This window comes from Osmerus mordax, chromosome 26 (assembly GCF_038355195.1).
Source record: "Osmerus mordax isolate fOsmMor3 chromosome 26, fOsmMor3.pri, whole genome shotgun sequence".
In the NCBI taxonomy this organism is placed as follows: domain Eukaryota; kingdom Metazoa; phylum Chordata; class Actinopteri; order Osmeriformes; family Osmeridae; genus Osmerus; species Osmerus mordax.
The window spans coordinates 2,389,906-2,405,738 of record NC_090075.1 but is presented as its reverse complement, the minus strand read 5'-3'; the positions used below and the strand labels follow the sequence as shown (position 1 = coordinate 2,405,738).

Here is a 15,833-nt window from a genome sequence, read left to right as displayed (position 1 = left end):
CTAGTCCGGTCTGGTTCTGGTCTAGTCCGGTCTGGTTCTGGTCTAGTCCGGTCCGGTTCTGGTCTAGTTCGGTCTGGTTCTGGTCTAGTCCGGTCTGGTTCTGGTCTAGTCCGGTCTGGTTCTGGTCTAGTCCGGTCTAAGCTACATAAAGAGAAGCAGCATTTCGCGGTCACCAAACTCTGTCCTGCTAAACCCTGTTGAGTGAGGAGAGGAGCCCCCCCTGGTGGCTCTCAGCGAAGAAGCAGCACACAGCAGCAACAATCCTACTGTCCTTGGCACAGCACCCACAGGTACACCCAAGTGTTGGGCGGAGGAGCCAGGCGCAGACCCAGTCGCAGGGAAGGGAGGTGTGAAAGCGAGCAACCGCCCTGGTCGGTGGTGCCAAGATGGGGGGGTTCACGCTACAAGCCCCTTCCCCTTGGAGGGTTAGGAAGGGAGAGGGGCGAGAGGTGAGGAGGGGGTCTGGGTCAGTCGGGAGGTAAAGGCACTTAGTCTCCCGGAGGTGGGGTCTGGGGGAGGGAGGGAGGGAGGGGGGGGGGAGAGGGGAGGGGCTGGGTCTGGCTTAGGGCTCCTCTGGGTTTCCAAAAGGCAGAGACACAAAGGCAGACAACACAAAACAAGGTGAGTTGGCAAATCAAACCTGATAAAGCACAGATGTGAGGACCTGTGTGTGTGTGTGTGTGTGTGCTCATACACAATCTATGTGCACAGAGTTGGTTACAGTGTGGTGTACTGCACCAGGGGCTAGGCCCACAACTGAAGCTGTATGTGTGTATATATATATATATATATTACAATTGGCACTCAAACATAAAATTTGCTCCCAAAACTCCTCGCTGGTTGGCACCAATGCCCAGGGCCCTCTGAGGGCATCTTCCCTGGCATGAGGTCGAGTCCGTCATCCTAAACTGCATCTGTTCATTCAGGTCAGGGGAAAAAAACTAGCAAGATGACAAAAAAAAAAAAAAAAAAACGAAAGAAGAAAAACATGGATTGGGGTAAAATCCAGCGAATTTGCTGCTCGTCGGCTAGGAGACAGGGACCCTTCACTGATTGGCCATGGGCGTGGTTCCGTCCCGCGTAGCTTGGGGAGAGGGGGGTGAAGAAAGGGACTCGCCGTTTCGCGGGGTTACCGCGGTAACCACAGCGGTTGCTAGGGCGATGACAGTGACCGGCTAAGGGAGGTGTGTGTGTGTGGGGCTCTATGTGGAGGCTTGGTTGTGTGTGTTGGTGTGTGTGTGTGTGTTGGTGTGTGTGTGTTTAAAGTGTAGCACCGGCTGTAACAGCTCGCTGTGCCCAGAAGTATTAAAAGCCAGAGAAGGAAGAAAGAGTGAGGGAGGAGCCAATCACAACAGACTGGGTTGGACTATAAAGTGCATACTTAAACCCCCTCAGCTACATCTGTTTGTGTGTGTGTGTGTGTGTATATATATATATATGTGTGTGTGTTGACGCGTGTGTGTGTGTGTGTGTGTATATATATATATATATATATATATGTGTGTGTGTGTTGACGTGTGTGTGTGTGTGTATATATATATATATATATATATGTGTGTGTGTTGACGTGTGTGTGTGTGTATATATATATATATGTGTGTGTGTTGACGTGTGTGTGTGTGTGTGTATTGTACACCCACACACACACACACACCTCAGCTTCTGAGTCCCTCTAGAGTTGAAGCCACGCCCCCAAACTAACCCACCGATAGAAGGGGTCGCACAGGGAGCCTTTAAAATATTATCTTACATCTGAAATTACACCTATGGAACAAAAATCTTTACAATAGGAATATGTCTATTTAGTTACATTGGCAAACATGAGCAAAAAAAAAAAAAAAAAAAACTAAACAAACAAAAAAAAGCTTAAAATGCAAACCCTTTTCTTCCATTCTGAGTGAGTGAACAAACGAAAGAAGAATTAACTGAAGTCATCCATCGTCATGGAGGGATTACTCTTCTTCATCACCAACCCTTCTGCCCCTAGATGATGGTCCAGCTGAATTATCGACTAGTCTGGCCTGGCAGGAAGTTAATCATGAATATTCATGTCTCCTTATGTTGCTCCAGTGACCAGGAGAGAAAAGTGTTCTGACTGGCGGTTGCAGGGGTCCTGACCAATCAGAGGTGAACTGCAGTCTATCGATTGGCTGCCAGGAACTGTGCCGCCTCCTTATTGGAGGGATTCTGCTGGTCTGAGTTGCTAGGGGTCAACGTCCTCGAGATCGCTCTTAGAATCACCAAGCATCATGGGAGACTCCGAACCCTGAAAGAGGTAGAGAGAACAACAGCAAGAGAGAGAGAGAACAACAGGAAGAGAGAGAGAGAACAACAGGAAGAGAGAGAGAGAGAGAACAACAGCAAGAGAGAGAGAGAGAGAGAACAACAGCAAGAGAGAGAGACAGAGAGAGAGAAAACAACAGCAAGAGAGAGAGAGAACAACAGCAAGAGAGAGAGACAGAGAGAGAGAACAACAGCAAGAGAGAGAGAGAGAGAGAACAACAGTAAGAGAGAGAGAGAACAACAGCAAGAGAGAGAGAGAAAGAACAACAGCAAGAGAGACGGAGAGAGAGAACAACAGCAAGAGAGAGAGAGAGAGAAAAACAGCAAGAGAGAGAGATGGAGAGAGAGAACAACAGCAAGAGAGAGAGAGAGAGAAAAACAGCAAGAGAGAGAGATGGAGAGAGAGAACAACAGCAAGAGAGAGAGAGAACAACAGCAAGAGAGAGAGAGGGAGAGAGAATGGTGTGAGTTACAGGGGGTTAAAGGACATGTTGACGTGACGCCTCGCTCGCTGTGTGGGCGGGGCTTACCTGTCGGAGGCTGCGGTCGGCGTTCTCATTGGCTGGGCTGCCGTCAGAGCCGTTACTGCTACCTGACTGCTCCTTCTCGTTCAGCAGCGCTGTGGCATATGCCAGGGTGTCCTGCACACACACACAATAGAGAGAGGGAGGTTAGGAGTAAGTGGTTGCCTTGACAGCAAAGAGGGAAGATGGATGAGAGAGAGTCATGTTTTGAGATGTGTGTGTGTGTACCTGAGCAGAGATGGTACGCTGGAAGGTTTTGGCGGTGGACGTCTCGTTGGAGACGTTGCTCTGTGGAGTCCAGTAGTGTTCTGACATCTGGCAGGAGAGGACAAGGATTATATGCTGCTGTGTGTGTGTGTGTGTGTAGCGTGGATACGTGTGTGTGTGTGTGTAGCATGGATACGTGTGTGTGTGTGTGTGTGTGTGTGTAGCGTGGATACGTGTGTGTGTGTGTGTAGCGTGGGTGTGTGTGTGTAGCGTGGATACGTGTGTGTGTGTGTGTGTGTGTAGCATGGATACGTGTGTGTGTGTGTGTAGCGTGGGTGTGTGTGTGTAGCGTGGATACGTGTGTGTGTGTAGCGTGGATACGTGTGTGTGTGTAGCGTGGATACGTGTGTGTGTGTAGCGTGGATACATGTGTGTGTGTAGCGTGGATACGTGTGTGTGTGTAGCGTGGATACGTGTGTGTGTGTAGCGTGGATACGTGTGTGTGTGTAGCGTGGATACGTGTGTGTGTGTAGCGTGGATACGTGTGTGTGTGTAGCGTGGATACGTGTGTGTGTGTAGCGTGGATACGTGTGTGTGTGTAGCGTGGATACGTGTGTGTGTGTAGCGTGGGTGTGTGTGTGTAGCGTGGATACGTGTGTGTGTGTAGCGTGGATACGTGTGTGTGTGTAGCGTGGATACGTGTGTGTGTGTAGCGTGGATACGTGTGTGTGTGTAGCGTGGATACGTGTGTGTGTGTAGCGTGGGTGTGTGTGTGTAGCGTGGATACGTGTGTGTGTGTGTGTAGCGTGGATACGTGTGTGTGTGTAGCGTGGATACGTGTGTGTGTGTGTGTAGCGTGGATACGTGTGTGTGTGTAGCGTGGATACGTGTGTGTGTGTGTGTAGCGTGGATACGTGTGTGTGTGTAGCGTGGATACGTGTGTGTGTGTAGCGTGGATACGTGTGTGTGTGTAGCGTGGATACGTGTGTGTGTGTGTGTGTGTGTGTGTAGCGTGGATACGTGTGTGTGTGTAGCGTGGATACGTGTGTGTGTGTAGCGTGGATACGTGTGTGTGTGTAGCGTGGATACGTGTGTGTGTGTAGCGTGGGTGTGTGTGTGTAGCGTGGATACGTGTGTGTGTGTAGCGTGGATACGTGTGTGTGTGTAGCGTGGATACGTGTGTGTGTGTAGCGTGGGTGTGTGTGTGGTATGAGACTGTCTCCCAGACTTACTTTCTTCTGCAGCCACTGCACTGCCCAGCTCCAGTGACCAGAGAGGTCCTTGAAGTAGTCCTTAGCAGGAGCACACCTGACGAAAACACACACACACGTCAAACAGGAACAGCATTGGTTGTCATGGTATCTTGTCCAGTCTAAGCCCCTGATCTGGGACCCCAGGAGTGACACTCACTTCTGGGCCAGGGTGACCAGGAACTTGACACATTGGTAGCATCGGCTGCTGTCCACGTTGTTGCTCTGGTGCATCAGAGCTGCAGGGAGAGGAGGGGGAGAGAGGGAGAGGAGGGGGGGGAGAGAGGCACAGGCAGAGGAGGGGGAGAGAGAGTGAAGGGGAGAGAGGAGGGGGAGAGAGAGGGAGAGAGGCAGAGGAGGGGGAGAGAGAGTGAGGGGGAGAGAGAGGGAGAGGAAGGGGAGAGGAGGGGAAAGAGGGAGGGAGAGGAGGGAGAGGAAGGGGAGAGGAGGGGAAAGAGGGAGAGATGGGCAGAGTGAGGCAGAGTTCATCTAAACCCAGCAGGTTCTAACATCAGCAGGAAATCCTATAGGATGGAGCAGGATATCTACCCAGGAGGCCTTTCTCTGACTCGAAGGCGTACTTGAGCCTCTGGGATTGGAGGGGGTCCTCCACCACCTGAGAGAGAGAGCGAGAGAGGGAGGAGGAGAGAGAGAGGGAGAATGCGAAAAGGAGATAGAGAGAGGTTGGTTTCCAGGAGGACTGGGGAGTGGTGCCTGTACAGGGACCTGAGATCTGGGATTATACCTCGGACAGGTTTGATTGACAGCTGCCACTCACCAACAGCTCCTGCAGCATCTGGAACACATTCTTCAGCTCGTGTGGTGGAGCAGTCTCCAGCTGGGTCTACACACACACACACACACACTCATTAGAACACCCCTCAGCCCCTGACAGAATGCTCCGTCTTCAGCAGTTTTGCTCAATGGACAGTGTGGGACTTGTAGTTCTGCTAAATGGGCAGTGTGGGGACTTGTAGTTCTGCTAAATGGGCAGTGTGGGACTTGTAGTCCTCCGGACCTTGAGCAGCTGCAGGACTCCCAGGGAGAAGGGCTCGTTGCAGAAAGAGCAGCGTGTCACCATCTCTATGAGGATGGCCAGTGGACCAGACAGCTCCCGCATGGCAAACATCACCTGGCCAGCAGAACATAGACCACGTCACACACACACACACACAACATCCTGCGGCAAGTTCAAGAGTGGATAAACGTGTGTGTGTATCTGTAAGTGTGTGTGTGTGTGTGTGATAGGTACCTCCATCAGGTAGGGCTGCCCCTCCGGGGTGAAGAGCGAGGCCAGGATGTCGGGGTTGAGGGGGAGGAGGGAGGTGGAGTGAGGGATGACACCCACACTCAGCTTGAAGGAGCCGGGAGCTGAGAGGAGAGAAGGAGCCGTCAGACAGGACGACCTCCTAGGTGTGTGTGTGTGAGAGTATGTGTGTGTGTGTGGGAGCGTGTGTGTCTGGGAGCATGTGTGTGTGTGTGTGCGCCCGTCTCACCCTGGGTCCTCTGGGTGCTGAGGTCAGACTGGAGGGCGATCATGGCCAGGGTCGTGTGGAGGTGGAGGAACTCTCGCGCCTGAGCTGGATTCCAGCGCCGGTTCTACAGAGAGAGAGAGAGCGAGAGAGAGGGAGAGAGAGAGAGAGAGAGAAGTGTTGATAGAGCAGTGTGTGGAAGAACAGCACCCACATCAGATCTACAAGACGGAATGATCCACATCTGTACCATGTGTACATGTGTGTGTCGGAGAGGCAGAAAGAGTGTGTGTGTGTGAGAGAGAGAGTGTTACCTGGTTGTTCTGCCTGTTGGGCCCCAGAAGGAAGATAAGCATCCTGCGATACGCAGAGTGTTTCAACAACAACTGGCACGGCCCATGTCCCTGAAACACACAGACAGGAAGTCAGACAGACAGACAGGAAGTAAGACAGGAAGTCAGGCAGACAGTCACACAGACAGGAAGTCAGACAAGACAGACACACAGACAGGAAGTCAGACAGACAGTCACACAGACAGGAAGTCAGACAAGACAGACACACAGACAGGAAGTCAGACAAGACAGACACACAGACAGGAAGTCAGACAGACAGTCAGACAGTCAGGCAGACAGTCAGACAGGAAGTCAGACAGACAGAAGGTCAGACAGACAAGTCAATGCCTCATTCATTCAAAGACAGGTTTTCTGTCTCACACCAATAGAGAACATGGATTATTGTGTGTGTGTGTGTGTGTGTGTTACCCTCTGTGCAAAGTTGCTAAAGAGACTGAAGTACTGGGCACAGTTCTTGACGTTCTCCGGAACATCCTTATCCAATAGGGAGAGCAGGGCGTCGGTCAGGCTGTCCAATCCCGGGTCGCCAAAGTGGAGCGCGCTCTCCAAGGTCTTCTCCAAGATGGCGGCCACCACTGCCCTGATCTCCCTCATGCTGCACTCCAGCAGACACACCCTGGACGGGGGAGGGGGGGGGAGGGAGGGGGGGGGGAGGGAGGGGGGGGGGGGAGAGAGTGGACAACAGATGAGTTTAACATGATTATAACTGTGGATTCAAGCACGTTTAAGGGACCCTGTTCTATTCTCCTAAAACAAATCGCGCTCTCCTGCTTTCAACGTTTTCGAGGCTCGTGTGAACAATGTAAGATTTCCCTGACGTATTAAAGATGGCACAATCGGACTGGAAAGCCAATAACAATACTATATTTAGTCAAAAGTGACCCGTGTGTGTGTAATAAAAATCTTGAAGAATGCTCGCTTGTTAAGAACCTTGACATATTTGGCCTTGACACACACCACACATGCAGTTACGGCACGCTGCTGTGCCTGTGTGTCTTTGTTGTGGGTGTGTGTGCGTGCGGGAGAGGAGTGGCGTGGAGCGTGGTCCAAAACGTCCGATACTTAACAGCCAATCACAGCTAAGAGCTGAACTCACCCCATATCTCCACACACACACACACAAACTGGAAACAAACCACTCACACACGTTGATTAGGGAAATGTTACACCTCGACACCCCCCCCCCCCCCCCCCCCCCAAACACCAGGGCTGACTGAGTCTTAGCATTCCAGAGCCGGGCCCACTCTTTCAGCCAATCAGCATTCAGGAGGCGCCCACACAGGTGCTTTCAATCTGCCCCCCGTCCCGCTGGATGCACGCTAACGACAGCCCCGGGGAGCCCTGCATGCTGGGAGGTGCCTCGGGTGACCGTGCGTGTGTGTGTGTGCGTGTGCGCGCGAGGCCGGGGGTCTTTGCTCTCACTTTTGTTACCAACTCAACACTGGCATCTGGAACCAGTGCCAGGATGGAGCAAAGCCTTTGATAAGCTCTGAGCCCTGGGTAGCAGTGTGTGGGGTAGCTGGTGGAGAGGTGTTTGGTAGTTGGTAGGGCTGTGTGGGGTATCTGGTTGAGAGGTGTGTGGGGTAGCTGGTGGAGAGGTGTGGGGTAGTTGATAGGGCTGTGTGGGGTATCTGGTTGAGAGGTGTGTGGGGTAGCTGGTGGAGAGGTGTGGGGTAGTTGATAGGGCTGTGTGGGGTAGTTGGTAGGGCTGTGTGGGGTAGTTGGTAGGGCTGTGTGGGGTACTGGATGGAGCTGTGTGGTACTGACTTGGTGATCTCTCGGCCCTCTGGTCCCACCAGGTACTGCACCATCCACTGGCAGGCCTCGCTGCTCTTAGACAGCAGCACCTCCACTGTGGCCATCCACTCCTCTGTGTCCACCCTACCAGGGGAGGCAACAACAGGTTAACAGCTGTTATATTCCATCCAAAAGTGTGTGTGTGTGCTTGTGTTGGAGCTGTGACTGAGTGTGTGTGTGTGTGTGTACCGGAGCTTCTTCTTGGTGCGTAGGTAGGTGTGGAAGAGGAAGTGAACCGCTAGCTGTAGACTCTCTTTGGCCATGGCCTGGTAGACCGGGTGCTTCAGCTTGGTCTGGAAACACACACACACACACGACGTAAACACACATACAAATATAAGCACACCACACACACACGTATATAAATACACACACACACAAACAGCTGTGTACTTACTGCGTTGACGGAGGCGAGGGAGAGGGTGAAGTTGAAGTAGTCGCTGTTGTAGACGTCTCTGTTCCTCATGAACTTCAGGTTCTCATCCCGCACCATCTATAGGACAGAGCGCATCAGAGGTTAGTATGACTGTTCTGTAGCTAGCAGGGTTAGGGTTAGTCTAGCTGTACTGTAGCTAGCAGGGTTAGGGTTAGTCTAGCTGTACTGTAGCTAGCAGGGTTAGGGTTAGTCTAGCTGTACTGTAGCTAGCAGGGTTAGGGTTAGTCTAGCTGTACTGTAGCTAGCAGGGTTAGGGTTAGTCTAGCTGTACTGTAGCTAGCAGGGTTAGGGTTAGTCTAGCTGTACTGTAGCTAGCAGGGTTAGGGTTAGTCTAGCTGACTGTAGCTAGCAGGGTTAGGGTTAGTCTAGCTGTACTGTAGCTAGCAGGGTTAGGGTTAGTCTAGCTGACTGTAGCTAGCAGGGTTAGGGTTAGTTACCTGGTAGATGCTAGCAGGGTTAGGGTTAGTGTAGCTAGTTACCTGGTAGATGCTAGCAGGGTTAGGGTTAGTGTAGCTAGTTACCTGGTAGATGCTAGCAGGGTTAGGGTTAGTGTAGCTAGTTACCTGGTAGATGCTAGCAGGGTTAGGGTTAGTGTAGCTAGTTACCTGGTAGATGCTAGCAGGGTTAGGGTTAGTGTAGCTAGTTACCTGGTAGATGCTAGCAGGGTTAGGGTTAGTGTAGCTAGTTACCTGGTAGATGCTAGCAGGGTTAGGGTTAGTGTAGCTAGTTTCCTGGTAGATGCTAGCAGGGTTAGGGTTAGTGTAGCTAGTTACCTGGTAGATGCTAGCAGGGTTAGGGTTAGTGTAGCTAGTTACCTGGTAGATGCTAGCAGGGTTAGGGTTAGTGTAGCTAGTTACCTGGTAGATGCTAGCAGGCATCTTCTCCACAAACAGGCCCTTCTTCTCCCCCTTGCGGACCAGACGGGTGAGGAGGGTGAGCCGGTCGTTGTTGGCCCTGGGGGGCCGGGGGGACGACTGGGGGGACACGTCAGGGGAGGAGGGGGCCGACCTGGGGGGGGGGGGGGGGGAGGGGTTGTCGCAGAGAGATAGTACTTAAATCAGTGGATATCAAGGTGTTGGGGGAAAAGGGTAATTTGAATGTGTGTGTGTCTGTGTGTGGGTGTGTCTGTGTGTGGGTGAGTGTGTCTGTGTATGTCTGTGTGTGGGTGAGTGTGTCTGTGTGTGTGTGTGTCTGTGTGTGTCTGTGTGTGTCTGTGTGTGGGTGAGTGTGTCTGTGTGTGTGTATGTCTGTGTGTGGGTGTGTGTGTGTGGGTGAGTGTGTGTGTGTCTGTGTGTCTCACAGGGTGAGGTCTTCGGCCTCCTGTCTCATGACGCTGACACGGCTCTTCTTGGGCAGCACCGGAGAGTTCTGGTCACTGATCCTCTGGTAGAACAGCATGTAGGCGTTCCAGTAGCGCCTCCGCACGTCTGGGTAGGGGTTGGCTGCAGGCGCGCACACACACACACAGTAAGGGGGTTAGGCTATAAGTGTGGCCTAGCTGGTCCTATCACGCAGGAAGTGGTCCGCTCCGTGCTTACACTGGTCGTAGACTTTGGGTCGGTACTCCCCTCCGAAGCACTCGTACTCGAGAGTGTCGTCGTTCATGTCAAACTCCTCCACGACGTTGTCGTTAAACTTGTACCACCGGCCACGGGCACCACCACTGGGAGAGGAGAGGGGGAGGGAGGGAGAAGGAGGGAGTAGAGAGGGGGAGGAAGGAGAGGAGAGGGAGGGAAGAGAGGAAGAGGAGAAGAAAGGGGGAGGGAGGAGAGGGGCAGAAAAGCAGGTAGGGGAGGGGTCGGAGGCGAGGAGAGTGGTGTTAGGTTCTGTGGTCTCCACATTCCAGCTCCCCAGCGTGGCTGCTGCCAGACATCTGGAGATGCTTACACATTAGGACGCCACTGGGCTCTGCAGGGGGCACAAACACTCCTACACACTCTGGGGAACTCAAGAACCTCTGTGTGTGTGTGTGTCTCACCGGCGGTCTTTGATGAAGGAGTAGTAATGTCCTGCGTGAGCTTGGCCGCTGTGGACTACGACTCCCACCAGCTCGTAGTTCTCAGAGATGGTCACCTTCTTCCTGGGCGACCCCCCTGCGGCGCCGTCGCCCCGCCCCTCGCCACCCTCCACGCTGCAGTCCTGGCGAGCCATGCCCGACACGGTGTACGGCTCCATGTTCAGCACCCAGGGGAACTGCACACACACACGTTACACACACACACAGGTTAAACACACACACAGGTTACACACACACACAGGTTAAACACACACACACACACACAGACACACACAGGTTCCACACACACACAGGTTAAACAAACACACAGGTTCCACACACACACACACAGGTTGAACAAACACACAGGTTCCACAAACACACACAGGTTGAACAAACACACAGGTTCCACAAACACACACAGGTTGAACAAACACACAGGTTCCACACACACACACACAGAGGTTAAACACACACACACACACAGGTTAAGCAAGGGAGCTGTACCCTGATCTGCTCGTCGTATTTGATGGAGCGCCCGCTCTCCCAGTCGAAGCCGAAGCGCATGAGGTGGATGCAGAGGACGCTGGGAAGGGACTTGATGCAGGTCCTCTTCACCGTGGTCCTCTGGAGACGCACACACACAGGTTAACACACACACACACAAATATATCACAGTCTCTCTCTCTCTCTTTCTCTCCCCCCCCCACACACACAGAAAGATATCATAGGCTGTTTATCAATCCACGTTTTTTTCCGTTCATGTGTTCTTGCGAACTCGTTTGACGTCATCCTTCATTGCCCAAGTACAGTTCCAATCCAAAGAACACAAGTCACCAAGAACGCCAAAAATACCCGGAAATGTTCCTGATCCGCCCCTTTTATCGAGGATGCATCGGATGGTGACTTGACCAGCGAGAACGCTTCTGATTTCCCAGAAGTCCTTGCGGACTTGCAAGACCATTCTCGCAAGGACGCTTGCAAGAACGTTCTTCAAAAGAATGTCCTTGCGTTCTCAGCGTTCTTCGGATTGATAAACACCCGCAGTCTCTCTCTCTCTCACCCCCCCCCCCCCCACACACACAGATATCAGTCTCTCTCTCTCTCTCTCTCTCTCTCTCTCTCTCTCTCTCTCTCTCTCTCTCTCTCTCTCTCTCTCTCTCTCTCTCTCTCTCTCTCTCTCTCTCTCTCTCTCTCTCTCTCTCTCTCTCTCTCTCTCTCTCTCTCTCTCTCTTCTCTCTCCTTCTCTTCTCCCAACACACACCTTCTCTTTGCACTTCTCGCAGTAGTAGGCGTTGCTTCCCTCAAGCACCTCCCCTCTGACAAACATGGTCCAATGAGATCTCCAGGCTCTGGCAAGAAGTCACGCCCAGATTCAAGGCCATGAAGGTCTCCTCGCAGCTCGTACCTGGGTGAGGGGGGTCATGGGGTCAGAGGTCAGGGCGCTGACGTCCGGCCAGTCACGCTGCACGGTAACCATGGCGCCCGTCTCACCTGTGAGGACAGTCCTTGCAGATCTTCTGATCAGAGAAGATGCCCTGGAAGGTGTTCTTAAAGATCTGCTCCCGACCGATTTTCTGACGGGGAACACATGCAGGCACGCGTATGAGAGTGTGTGTGTGTGTTAAGTGACGCGAGTGTGTGTGTGTTAGGTGCATGTTGTACCTTGAGGTGTTCGTCTAACTGGTCCACCAGGCTGGTGAAAAACTCATAGGCGTCTTGCTGCTCACGCACATAGAGCTCTTTATTCCACATCTTGAAGATCTGAAACACACACACACACACACACAATGACCTACATGCCCCTGCAGCTTGAGATCTCCAGTTTCACTTCAGGTTGAGGTGTGGTGAGAATGAGGTGGGGGTGAGAGGGTGAATCTCCACACCTTCCAGAAGTTCTCAGGGACGTAGTACTGCAGCTTGCTCTCCCATCAGGTGTCCCAGCAGAGACTGGACCTGACAGAACACGCTCTCCTCAGGCTGCTCCGAGTCATCCTCAATGGACAGGATCGCCTGGACACACACACACACACGTTGTATTCTCATGTCCAAAAACATTGAAATCATTGACGGAGAGATATTATTTATTAAACTATTTTCTTCAAAGAGAATCTATCGCCATCTGGTGGACACCCAGACTGATAGAACACAGAGAATACACACACCTGTAACAGGTGTGTGTGTGTACAGGTGTGCATGTAAGGCATGTGTGTGTGTGTGTAACAGATGTGTGTGTAACAGGTGTGTGTGTGTGTAACAGGTGTATGTGTGTGTTACAGGTGTGAGTGTAACAGGTGTGTGTGTGTAACAGGTGTGTGTGTGTGTGTTACAGGTGTGTGTGTGTGTAACAGGGTGTGTGTGTGTGTTACAGGTGTGTGTGTAACAGGTGTGTGTGTGTACCTCTGCCAGGCCAGGCTGCATGTAGAGCTGCTGGAACACAAGCGTTCATGTAGCAGGTGGCTCCTCCGTTCTTCAGCCCTACAAACCCTGAGACTGAACGGGCTGTCCACAGGAGGGAGGTACTGGAGAGAGGAGAGGAGACAGTGAGGGAGGGGGACAGTGAGGGAGAGAGGAGACAGTGAGGGAGGGGGGACAGTGAGGGAGAGAGGGAGGGGAGAGGAGACAGTGAGGGAGGGGGACAGTGAGGGAGAGAGGGAGGGGAGAGAGGGAGGGGAGAGAGAGGGGGGGGGAGAAAGAGTGAGGGACAGGAGAGAGGAAAGACAGTGAGGGAGAGGAGAGAGGGTGGGAAAGGAGAGATAAAGGGGGGGTTGCAAGAGTTAAATATCCACACTATCAGAAGAATAAGTCTGGACAAGTGTGTGTGTGTGTGTGTGTGTATGCGTGTGCGACTGTGAGGGGTCAGACTGGTGGTGCATGGACAGCAACTCTCTGGTGATGAGGCGAAGGTTCGACAGAGAGCTGTCAGCTAGCATCACCCAGAACCTCGTAGGCCGCTAGCCTGCTGCTGGCTGTGCTGCACCTACACACACACACACACACACAGGAGAGAGGGAGTTTCAGTAACAGTTCTTTTTTTTTTGTGGAAAACTGAGCGTGTGTGCGGGATGGAGTGCAGGGTGGCAGGCGTACTTGGGGTGGAAGTCGTGGCTGGGGCGCGGGCGGAGGGGGGTGGGGGTTAGAGCTGTTGATGATGATGCGTGAGGCGCGGAACAGGAAGTCATCCAGAAGCTGCTGGATCAAAGATGCACCTGTGGGGAGAGAGACAGAGAGAGACAGGGAGAGAGACAGGGGAGAGAGACAGGGAGAGAGAGAGAGAGACAGAGAAAAAAAAGAGGATTTAGAGGATGGGAAGGAGACCCTAGGATAAGGACCGGGGGTCAAAGACTGCGTGTGTGTGTGTATGTGTGAGGGACACAGCTAACCTAGCTGCTCCTTCTCGTTGCCGCAGAGCGACAGCAGGGTCTTGATGAGGCGCAGGTGGCCCGCCTGCAGGATGTTGTCAGCCTCGCTCGTCTCCATCTCAGCGCTCCAGCTCGGCTCAAAGTTGTCCAGCCACGAGATCTCATCCTCCAGCATGGCGGCCGCACTCACGTTCACAAACACTCCATCTCTGAACCTGGGGGAGGGGAGGGAGGAGGGGAGTGGAGTGGAGGAGGGGGAGGAGGTGGAGGGGAGTGGAGGGAGGAGGGGAGGGGGGGGGGGGGAGTGGAGGGGGGAGAAGGTGGGAGGAGAGGAGGGGAGGGGGAGAAAGGAGGGGGAGAAGGTGGGAGAGAGAAGGAGAGACAGAGAGGCAGAGTCAGTAACACTGACCTCTGCTGGACAGAAACGAGCGGGCTGGCACCCTCGGGGCAGAGCGACAGTTCAGACGCTGGTGCGACTTACTGGTGAGGTCATCCAGCAGCTGACAGCGCAGGGTCGAAGTACTCAGTGCACTGGGGACAGCAGCCTGCAGGGAGAGGCACACCTTCAGGCACAGCTCCAACACAGGACGAGCTGCAGTCAGGGCTCTGTGTGTGTGTGCATGCGTGTGTGTGTAGTGTGTGTGTGTGTGTGTACCTCTGGTTGACCCCCCCTCATGACGGAGGTGGGGGCTCCAGAGGGGCAGCTGGGCGGTCAGCACCACCGACAGCAGGAAGAGGGTTGGGCTTCTGGAGGTCGGGGAAGGGGCGAGGTGTCCGATTGGCTCAGGGTGTACAGCTGGTCGCACGCCACGCGGCGGGATCTGACACACACACACACACACAAAGAACGACAGAGAGAGAGGATGTTAGATACACAGAGAGAGAGAGGATGTTTAGATACACAGAGAGAGAGAGGAGGTTAGATACACAGAGAGAGGATGTTAGATACACACAGAGAGAGAGGATGTTTAGATACACAGAGAGAGGGAGGGGATTTTACAGCAGACACACACACACGACAGTCACACTGGCATGGTGAACATCATGTGTGTGGTAGAGAGTGTGTGGTGTGCGGTAGAGAGTGTGTGTGTGTCGCACCTCTCCACTGGGAGAGCCCAGCAGGATGTCGATGATGAAGTCGCTGACAGAGGGAAGGTTGTAGAACGAGGCTGGAGGAGGAAACAGTCAAGTGTTCAGACCACACACCCTAACACACGTCATGATACAACCGTTGAGAGTGTGTGAGAGTGTGTGAGAGTGTGTGAGTGTGTGTGAGAGTGTGTGTGAGTGTGTGTGAGTGTGTGTGAGAGTGTGTGTGAGTGTGTGTGTGAGTGTGTGAGTGTGTGAGAGTGTGAGAGTGTGTGAGTGTGTGAGTGTGTGTGAGGTGTGAGTGTGTGAGAGTGTGTGAGTGTGTGAGAGTGTGTGAGAGTGGTGTGAGAGTGTGTGAGTGTGTGTGAGAGTGTGTGAGTGTGTGAGAGTGTGTGAGTGTGTGTGAGGGTGTGTGAGTGTGTGTGAGTGTGTGTGAGTGTGTGTGTGAGAGTGTGTGAGAGTGTGTGAGAGTGTGTGAGTGTGTGTGAGTGTGTGTGAGAGTGTGTGTGTGTGAGTGTGTGTTGTGGAGTGTGTGTGTGTGAGTGTGTGAGAGTGTGTGTGTGTGAGTGTGTGTGTGTGAGTGTGTGTGAGTGTGTGTGAGTGTGTGTGTGTGTGTGTGTGTGTCGTACAGAGCTGTTGGCAGCGTAGCTGGAGACAGGTGACCAGCAGAGACAGGGCCTCGCGGGCGATGATGGCGTCCTTGATGGAAACGCACTGCTGTCTCACGCATATCCCAGCATGCAACGCTGTCGGGGGGGGCTTCGCCCTCGCTGCTGGAGCTGCAGTTGCTGCCTGTGAACACACACACACACCATTACAGCTTGGAAGCGACAAATCGGGTTCTCTCACAAACGACACTCTAGGTCAGTGCTTCTTAACCCTGTCCTCAGGGAACTCCTGTCCTGCATGTTCTAGATGTTTCCCTGCTCCAACACACCTGATCCAAATAAATGGGTCGTTATCTAGCTCTGTAGAAGCCTGGTAACGAACATGCATTTGAATCAGGTGTGTTGGAGCCAAGAAACATCTAAAACATGCAGGACAGGGGGTCCCTGAGGACCAGG

The 15,833-nt window shown here is 53.0% G+C and overlaps 1 protein-coding gene across 1 annotated transcript in view; it reads right to left on the bottom strand.

The window, feature by feature from the left end:
* Window positions 1–1,604: 1,604 nt before the first annotated feature.
* Window positions 1,605–15,833, bottom strand: part of usp24 (ubiquitin specific peptidase 24) — a 31,207-nt gene continuing 16,978 nt past the window's right edge. Inside the window, 42 exon segments of the mRNA XM_067229437.1 lie at window positions 1,605–2,266; window positions 2,814–2,924; window positions 3,036–3,122; window positions 4,247–4,322; window positions 4,425–4,503; window positions 4,814–4,880; window positions 5,043–5,108; window positions 5,283–5,396; window positions 5,517–5,635; window positions 5,761–5,863; window positions 6,051–6,140; window positions 6,498–6,705; window positions 7,857–7,970; window positions 8,076–8,179; window positions 8,284–8,379; window positions 9,180–9,330; window positions 9,623–9,764; window positions 9,861–9,985; window positions 10,301–10,515; window positions 10,826–10,945; window positions 11,583–11,648; window positions 11,650–11,726; window positions 11,796–11,895; window positions 11,984–12,082; window positions 12,205–12,246; window positions 12,248–12,331; window positions 12,719–12,757; window positions 12,759–12,818; window positions 12,820–12,859; window positions 13,172–13,254; window positions 13,256–13,298; window positions 13,409–13,431; window positions 13,433–13,527; window positions 13,702–13,889; window positions 14,158–14,192; window positions 14,194–14,225; window positions 14,336–14,417; window positions 14,419–14,445; window positions 14,447–14,501; window positions 14,777–14,849; window positions 15,399–15,525; window positions 15,527–15,561. Coding sequence (XP_067085538.1) covers window positions 2,204–2,266; window positions 2,814–2,924; window positions 3,036–3,122; window positions 4,247–4,322; window positions 4,425–4,503; window positions 4,814–4,880; window positions 5,043–5,108; window positions 5,283–5,396; window positions 5,517–5,635; window positions 5,761–5,863; window positions 6,051–6,140; window positions 6,498–6,705; window positions 7,857–7,970; window positions 8,076–8,179; window positions 8,284–8,379; window positions 9,180–9,330; window positions 9,623–9,764; window positions 9,861–9,985; window positions 10,301–10,515; window positions 10,826–10,945; window positions 11,583–11,648; window positions 11,650–11,726; window positions 11,796–11,895; window positions 11,984–12,082; window positions 12,205–12,246; window positions 12,248–12,331; window positions 12,719–12,757; window positions 12,759–12,818; window positions 12,820–12,859; window positions 13,172–13,254; window positions 13,256–13,298; window positions 13,409–13,431; window positions 13,433–13,527; window positions 13,702–13,889; window positions 14,158–14,192; window positions 14,194–14,225; window positions 14,336–14,417; window positions 14,419–14,445; window positions 14,447–14,501; window positions 14,777–14,849; window positions 15,399–15,525; window positions 15,527–15,561 — 3,755 coding nt within the window. The 3' untranslated portion in view covers window positions 1,605–2,203.